At 45.3% G+C, this 9,027-nt stretch overlaps 1 protein-coding gene across 1 annotated transcript; it reads right to left on the bottom strand.

Annotated features, from left to right (window-relative positions):
* Positions 1–1,193: 1,193 nt before the first annotated feature.
* On the bottom strand, positions 1,194–2,207 carry OXGR1 (oxoglutarate receptor 1). Its single transcript, XM_049853130.1, has one exon. The coding sequence runs from the start codon at positions 2,205–2,207 to the stop codon at positions 1,194–1,196; it is 1,014 nt and encodes a 337-aa protein (XP_049709087.1).
* Between the last annotated feature and the right edge of the window lie 6,820 nt (positions 2,208–9,027).

Genomic DNA, 9,027 nt, shown 5'->3' on the forward strand with positions numbered 1-9,027 from the left:
GGTGGAATGTCCTAGAAGATCCTGAAAAGTCATGAAGAATGCCTATGGTAGCGTCTATGCTATTTAAGTCATCTATTCCAGCCATACTCTATTAGCAGTTCTTAAAATCATTTTCATTCTCTAAACACAGAGACTTGATGGAAATATAATAGCAGTAAAACTACATTTTCGCAGGGAAATGTAACGAAACTATTCAGTGATTTTAAACTAATTTATTAGTTGTATCAACACATTTTCTAGGGCTTTTAAATATCCAGACCAGGCATTGTCTCAAATGTTCACACTTAGTGATAACTAAGCACACACACAATTCAAAAATAGCAGTACAGTTACAATACATACAGTGTTTTCATTCGGGTCATAAAGGAGAAAGATATCTAGAGGGCCAATTAGTGTTTCCTGGAATATTGTCCCACGTGAATCAAAACAACACTAGCTTTAATACCCAATATATACATGATACATAAAAATACTTCTGTACCCAAAAAAGGGTTCCCTCCTTCCCCAGGACATGTTGACAATTGTTAATACAACTTGGTAATTTTTATAAACTCAGTAACAACTTCCTAAGTGGCCTACAACAACGAAGTCATAAGGCTCCAAATACCTTGCATGCTTTGAGTTTAGCTATTTGCATGGACATCCTTGCATTGCTTCAAGTGCCTTACTGGCTTGCTTTATCTACAAAACTGACTCAAGCCTAGGGGAAAAAGTTCGATGGTCTCAAAGCATAGCTTGAAAAAAAAAAGTTTTTTTTAACTATGGAATAAATACAAACCTGAATACCGAGAAAAATACAAATAATTCCTTGAGTAGTCTAGGAGCTCAATGAGTGAAAGACCAGTTTTCTCCTAGCTTTGCACTAACTTACTGGGAGACCCAAGGTTAGTGTGTAAAGTTTAACTTCCACTCATATGTAACAAACGGGGGGGGCCTAGATGTTCTCTGAGATACCCTCAGGTTCCGACAGTTTGTCATTCTACTTACGAGTAGTTCACTGATGTGCATGCATACAGTTTCTCAATCTACCCAAGAGAAGATTTCAATAAATGGACTGAAAAGAACTCCTGGTAGCTCTGACTTTGGCACATAATGACCTGACAACACAACATTTACTGGGAGTTTCGTTGGAGGAGATATTCTGGACCTCTTAGAAATTACAAGGTTACCTGTGATTGTATAAATGAACTATTTCAAGGGTTGCTTGAGTAACTGTTTTTCTTTGCTGGCTCAAGGTCCCCATTTTCTCTGCATCTCACTACCGAGCAGATGGCCTGTTGAAAGTTGTCTCCAACCACTACATACAGTAACAGGTTTCCGAATATGTTCAGGGCAGCTAATGGTCTAGAAACGATGTAGGCTTCATGGATCTGATTCTCGACGGAGCAGCTGATGGAAAGCAGGCGAGATTCAATCCGAATTACCCTCAAGATGTGGAAGGGTAAAAAACATATATAAAACACAATGAGTAGCAGAATGGTTAGCCTTCGAGCTTTCTGCTTAAGGCAGCTGCGAGTCTTAGGTCCTTGGGTTAGGGTGCAGATAATGGTTGTATAGCATAGCGTCACTATCACCAGAGGGAGGCAGAAAGTGGTTGCAGTCAAAATTAGATTGTACCACTTGATGGCTGAGAGGTCATCAGAACTGGTGAAGTCCAGACAGGCGGACTGATTAGTGCTTGTGTTGGAGGTGATCAGAAATGTCACAGGAATGACCGCCACCAGCGAAATGACCCACACCATGGCACAGGCTAGCACTGCCCACTTCGTTCTGTGGATGGAAAAGCAGCTTATCGGGTGGATAATCACGAAGTATCTGAAGATGCTGAAGCAGGTGAGGAAGAGGATGCTGCTGTACAAGTTGAAATGGAAGCCGAAGCGGACAAGCTTGCACATGAAATCCCCGAAGATCCAGTTTTCGCCACTGGCATAGTAGTGAATCAGGAAGGGGAGGCTGGCTAAATACAGCAGGTCTGTGCAGGCCAAGTTCAACAGGATGATGGTGCTGCTCTTCCAGGGCCTCATTTTGAAAATATAGGTGGAAATTGCTACTGCGTTCCCCGGAAAGCCCACCAGGAAGATGATGCTGTAAATGACAGGGAGGTAACGCATCTTCAGCAAGATTTTTTCATCAGTGCAATTGCCAAAAGCAGCCACGTAATCGGGGAAATCAGACGCATTTGCTAAATCACCTAGTGGCTCATCCATGGTGGCCTCCTTTCATTTTTTAAGAAAATAGGAGAGTTCGGCTTGGCGATACCCATTGACAGAGAAGTAACTCCCTGATAAAGGAAAACAGAAAACATTAATGACATGGTAATGAGAACAATGAGCTACTTTTCAAGGAAAATTGCTCTAACATCCTAAATTTGCCCCTTCTTTCTCTTTACTCTCAAAGGAGACCCTGTGGAGAAGAGATTGAATTTCTAAGAAAACAACTGTGAGGCAAGTTACTAAAGACACCTAATAATAATATAAAAGTTAAACTGCCATAAGAATTAAAATGAAGGATTGGAAAAAAGCTACACATATCCATGGAGAATAATTTGGCACAGCTGTTGTTTGAACAAGCAATGGGGTGTCACCAATTAGAGACTCAACAACAAAAATCCCAGTAAATCCAGTTGCCATCGAGTGGAGTCGATTTTGACTCATGGTGACCCATGACTAGATCTGGGCTACACAGGGTTTTTAAGGCTGTGACTTTTGGAAGCAGATCGCCAGGCCTGTCTTCCCAGGTGCCTCTGCATGGACTTAAACCTCCAGCCTTCTGATTAGCAGCTGAGCATCTTAGTCATTTTGCTACCCATGGAACCTAACAACAAAACGAACCCAAACCAAAACCCAAACCCACTGCTGTTGAGTCCATTCCGACTCATAGCGACCCTACAGGACATAGTAGAACTGCCCCATAGAGTTTCCAAGGAGCGCCTGGTGGATTTGAACTGCCAACCTCTAGGCTAGCAGCTGTAGCACTTAACCACTACACCCCCAGGGTTTCCAAACAACAAAAAATACCTACCATGAATCAAGCACTAGACACTTCACTGTCATATGGCCTGTGAACTTCACAAAACACTGGTAAGTGTTTTTTATTATCTGTATTTTATAGATGAAGAGACAAAGATTAAAAGACGTTATACAACCTGTCCCAAGTAACACACGTAGTAGCATAGCCATCCGTCTGACTTCAGAAGCTATTTCTTTCTCCTTTACTTCTCAATCCTCAATTGTGATAATTTTCACCAGTATTGCCATAAATAACAGAGGGAACAGAAAGTGTGAAGAAACAAAAAGACCAAATGCTAGGGGTTTTTTTAACATAGATTTAATGCATTGCATCATTATATGTGCGGTAGATCTACTTTTCAAATATCAAGTCTTCTGATCCATTTTAATAAAAAAAAAAAGTCTGGGTCTATTTGTATCTGCAAGGGGACAATGGTGCAAGACAGCAGTTACAAGCATGGGTTCTGGCATGAACTGAATTGTGGTCCCCAAAAATATGTGTCAACTTGGCTAGGCCATGATTCCCAGTATGATGTGAATGTCTACCATTTTGTCATCTGATGCGATTTTCCTGTGTGTTGTAAATCCTACCTCTGTGATCTTATTGTGGCAGGATTAGAGGCAGTTATGCTAATGAGGCAGGACTCAATCTACAAGATTGGGTTGGGTCTTGAGCCTATCTCTTTTGAGATATAAAAGAGAAAAGCAAGCAGAGAGATGTGGGAACCTCAAACCACCAAGAAAGCAGTGCCAGGTGCAGAGCTCATCCTTTGGACCCAGGGTTCCTGCATGGAGAAGCTCCTAGACCAAGGGAAGATTGATGACAATGACCTTCCTCCACAGCTGACAGAGAGGAAAAAGCCTCACCCTGGAGCTGCACCCTGAACTGGGACTTCTAGCCCCCTAGACTGTGAGAGAATAAACTTCCCTGTTAAAGCCATCCACTTGGGGCATTTCTGTTATAGGAGCACTAGATGACTGCAACAGGCTCTGAAGCCAGACTGCCTGGCCTTAATTTTCCATTCAGATATCTAATAGCTGTGTGTTCCTAAGCAAGTTGCTTAAACTTTCTGGGGCTGGGGGGAGGGCTGGATTTTAAGTTCCTTCTTACTCATGAGTGTTTTCTAAATTTTTCACAGTAAATTTCTGCAATTAGAAAAGCATAAAGATTATTCGAAAGGAGAATTACCTATAATTAGCTTATTATTTGGATGCAAATATTTGTTGGTCAAATGCAACCACTTACACATTTATGGCACACCCACTGTATATTAATTAGGCATTCTGCCAAGTCCTAGAGACACAAAATAAGTAACTCACATAGATGTCTAAGCCCCTATCACAGTCTACTGTGGGTGATGGACGTGGAAAAAACTTCTAACAAAATATAACCCTACCCAATGGAGTTGTTGTTAACACACTAATAACAGCAAGAAAAACCCTCAGCACCGGGCACACAGCGAGCGCCCGTAAACGTTACCAGCACCAGGTGTTCTGGAGTCGTTTCTGACTCGAGGCAACCCCATGTGTGCCAGAGTGGGACTGTGCTCCGTAAGGTTTTCAAGGACTGATTTTTCAGTAGTAGGTTGCCAGGCCTTTCTTCTGAGGTGCCTCTGGGTGGACTTGAATCTCCAGCCTTTTGGTTAATAGTTGAGTGCATTCACCATTTACACCACCCAGGGACTCCCCATGAATGTTAGGTTGTTGCTAATCTGGCTGGCCTGGGGGAGTGGGGTACGGGGTCGCCAGAGCGCTCAGAGGAAGAGCCCTGGGCAGGGCAGGGGAGTGGGCAGAGAAGGGGTCTCCAGCTTTTTTCTTTTGTAGCAGCAGGAGTGCCCTGGATCCTGGCGGGGGCAAGGGGCGGGTTGGGAAAAGTAAAAGGTAAAAGTTTGTCTCAGGGAGGTCTGGAGAGGTCCCAGACTATCGGCCTCATGCCTTTTCCATGACCGAGTGTGGAGCCCTTTGGGGGACTTGAGACAAGCAGAGGTTTATCTCTGTGCCTGACTGATCACCACCCTCCATCCTACTGGACTTCATGGTGTTAGCATCGTCCACCGACACCCCTACCCGCATGCCCACCAACAAGAAACAAGACTTTTTCCCCTCTGAAATGCCTTTTTCTCTCTTGCCGTGTTTTATTTTGTTGCCATGGATTTAGGAACCAGTTCAGGGTTATCTCTAAACCTCAAAACTGTTTCTAAAACTAAACAGTCTTCATGGAAGCAGACTGCCACATCTTTCTCCCACGGAGCAGCTGGTGAGTTGGAACTGCTGACCTGTCAGTTAGCAGCCAAGTGCTTAACCACTGCACCACCAGGGCTCCTTACAGCATTGAACGTACTCTTCCATGTCTTACCTAGTCAGGGTGCAAGTCAGACGCACTCAGATATTTATTATTCTTTTTATTGTGTATGATTTGGAGAACAGCCCAGTGATGAGGAACTGGCTGCTGGGCAGCTGTAAGGAGGGGTTAGTGCCCCCCAGCACCTTGTATCAGGATCTAAAGCCAACGTGTCTCTCCTTACCAGGTTAATTCACTCTAATCGGAAACGTTAGTTCTAACACCTCACCTACACTTTACTGAAGGTGGTAAGAGGTGAGGCAATGCTGGCCAGAAACAGCGCTCTGAGGCTAGGAGATCACAGCAGGTGTATTTTTCCTTGTCCGAAAGCCTTAGTTAAGAAGCTCATGCAGAATTTGTTGTTGTCAGCTGCGGTCAGTCCCGACTCGTGGCAACCCCATGCAGCAGAACAGAGTTTTCATCGGCTGACGTCTCCCTCTAGTCTGGAGGCTCCACTATGCAGCGTCACAGCAACACACAAGCCCTCACTGACAGACAGCTGGTAGCTGTTCACGAGCACACTGGGCAGGAACTGAACCAGGGTCTTCCACACGGAAGGTGAGAATTCCACCACCGAACCACCACTGCCCCCAATCACGATGTTGTTGTTGCTGTTGTTTGCTGTCAAGTCCATTTCGAATCCTGGCGGCCCCACGTGTTACAGAGCAGAGTTTCTCCACAGGGTTTTCTTGGCTATAATCTCTAGGTAAGCAGTTCACGAGGTCTCTTCCTCCATGGAGCTGCTGGGTAAGTTCAAACTGCCAACCTTTAGGTTAGCAGCCACTCGCAAATACAAGGCAGTAACTTAAACTTAGAGGAAAAAAAATGGTCACATTCAAGGAGACCCTGAAGCCTCACTTCCTGAAGTTAGTTAAGAGGTCACCAACTCAATCGTGTTGTTTCTGGAGCAAAGGTGTAGATATTGCTTTACTAACACACAAAAGAATTCTCTAGAACAGTTCATTCCAGTGGGGATTTGGTTCAGTACAGAAGTGAGAGTAAGAGAAGGGGAAGGACATCTAGTGCCAAGCTGCCTGTATGACAACGTCTTGAAGGCAGAAGCTCCAAGTTACCAGGAGTTCAGGTGCCGACGTGAAAAACGTGCTCAGTGAGCATTTGTTGGATACGTAAAAGAACGATGGTTATCTCGTGCTGAAAGACTAATAAAGCAGCAACTATTATTTCAAAGAAAATGTTTGATTCTTTTGATGACTTTGTAAGTAATGAGCAAGATTACAATTTCTGTCACTGACAAATAAACTCCCGGCTGTGTTAAACAATGATACCATCAGGAAAAGACAGGTTGTAGGTAGAAATAACCAACGGACTGCTTTGAGAAACAACAGTTCCACTTGGGACTTAATGAAGGCAGACTGACTGATTTGTATGGGAGGAGGGGTTGACTAAGAAATTTAACCTCTCTTCCGTAACCCTCACAAAAATATGGTTTGCGTTTACAAAATATGTGTGAAGTTAAGAACAGTGGACAAAAACCAGCCCAGGCTGTTAATGAGGTGGGGTGGGACACTTTCTTTCCTCACTACTCCCAAGATCCTGTGCAATTCACTGCTATTCCCCAGAGCACCAGCTGGTCCACAGGGGATTCATTTAAACTCAAAGAACTTTAAAGAAGAATGTGGCACAGCCCTGAGTGCTTTCCCTATTTTTTGCTACAATGCTGGATCTCTAATGTGGGGAGATTACAGAATACGTAGACTCTTTGTAAACCAAAAATAATGATCAATTAAGCTTAACATAACCATATGAGGTTGAACTAAATTAGTTGTCACATGAATAAAGCAAGCATCAACGGTTTGGAATTTTTCTATGAAGAAAAACTTAAAATTCTAGTTTGCCTCCCCACTCTGGGATTGGGAACGTACTATTATTGTCTGAGGCTAGCTACAGGAGATTACTGTTGCAGGAACACATAGGTTGAGAACCAGTAACCTAATGCCAGGACACTGACGAATCTCACAGACTGGGATTCTGACACTCTGAAGGGTAAAGAAGGCAAAATCAGAAATGCCAAGTATTGAAACGGCAGCGTGTGCTACTTTACCTCTATGGAGTATTCTTGCTCATTTGGTGGGAACAAACAGAGAGAGATTGATGATGAAGTGTGATTTTTTTTCCAGGGTATCCATTTGTTAATTTTGCAGTAAACTGTGTACCCAGCAACGCCTCCCCCCCACCGCCCCACCCGGCCTTTTCTAGTGTTACTTCAATGCCGAGTTCACCATTAATTCTCCCCTCATTTTCCCAAGATGGCAACACACCTGGGAGGTAGAAACATGGGGTACTCGCTTCTTACCTTCTTTCAAAGACCTTGGAAGCTCTGCTGGAGTAGCTTTTTGGTTTTTTTTAATTTTATTGTGCTTTAGGTTAAAGTCTACAGCTCAAGTTAATGTCTCATTGTGACACTGGTTGCAATCCCCACGACGTGACAGCGCACTCCCCCTTTCCACTCCAGGTTCTCTGTGTCCGTTTGTCCAGTTCCTGCCCCCTCCTGCCTTCTTGTCTTGCTTTTGGACAGGAGTTGCTCTTGACTGTTATGAAGAAACCTGAATAGACCTTTCATACACGAGGATTCATCTTGGCTTTCTATTCGACTTATTTGTAAAATAATTTTATTCTGTACTTGTAGAAAACAGACTAATTCTTACCCCAGACAAATGCGTGACCTGTGTGAGTGTTGTCATCCCTGATCCCTGAAGAAATTCTCCTCAACCTTCTAGATGCCTCCGGAAACTTGCCTCAATCCATGACTTTGGAGACTTTCAAATAAGAACGTGCAACGGAGTTATTCTGAGGACTGCTTAGACTTTCTGTTGCTGGGGTCCAGGGCTGTGACTTTAGCTCTTTGATCTTTTTGAGAATCAAATAAAATCTATGGAAGCTCTCCTAAGAAAAACCCACATATGGACACACAAAACACTTATACAGAGTTTTGAGGTTTAAAAGTAATCCCAAAGTGGTTCCCTAAATCCACAGCAACAAAATAAAACACCGCAAGACAGAAAAAGACATTTCAGAGGAAAACGTTTTGTTCGATTGTTGGTGGGCATGGGGTGGGGGTGTCGGTGGACGATGCTAACACCATGAAGTCCAGTAGGATGGAGGGTGGTGATCAGTCAGGCACAGAGATGAACCTCTGCTTGTCTCAAGTCCCCCAAAGGGCTCTATACTCGGTCGTGGAAAAAGCATGAGGCCCATAGTCTGGGACCTCTCCAGACCTCCCTGAGACAAACTTTTACCTTTTACTTTTCCCAACCCGGCCCCTGCCCCCGCCAGGATCCAGGGCGCTCCTGGTGCAGGCCCCTCCTCTGCCCACTCCCCTGCCCTGCCCAGGGCTCTTCCCCCGAGCGCTCAGGCGACCCCGCGCCCCACTCCCAGGCCAGCGCAGGCCGCCCGCGCACCCCGCGCCCTCTCGCCGGCGCCGGCTCACCTTCCCCGGCCGCGCAGCTCACCTGGCGGCTCCGCGGCGCAGCCGATGCGCGCTCCGCGTGGCCGTGGGAGCGCGGCGGGCGGCGGGACCCCTTCGAGGAGAGGGCGGCGCAGGGCGGGCACCTCCCTACAGAGCCTCGCTGGCCGCTCTTGCCCCTCCCACCCCGCCGGAGCCAAGCGGGCAGGTGCCTGCTTCTGCGTCCCGCCCCAGGAGCCGCCAGCATCCTCTGG

This window comes from Elephas maximus, chromosome 14 (genome assembly GCF_024166365.1).
Source record: "Elephas maximus indicus isolate mEleMax1 chromosome 14, mEleMax1 primary haplotype, whole genome shotgun sequence".
In the NCBI taxonomy this organism is placed as follows: Eukaryota; Metazoa; Chordata; class Mammalia; order Proboscidea; family Elephantidae; genus Elephas; species Elephas maximus.

Bases quoted from the DNA above. Each gene is read 5' to 3' on its own strand.
- OXGR1 (XM_049853130.1), bottom strand. From the start codon at position 2,207: ATGGATGAGCCACTAGGTGATTTAGCAAATGCGTCTGATTTCCCCGAT.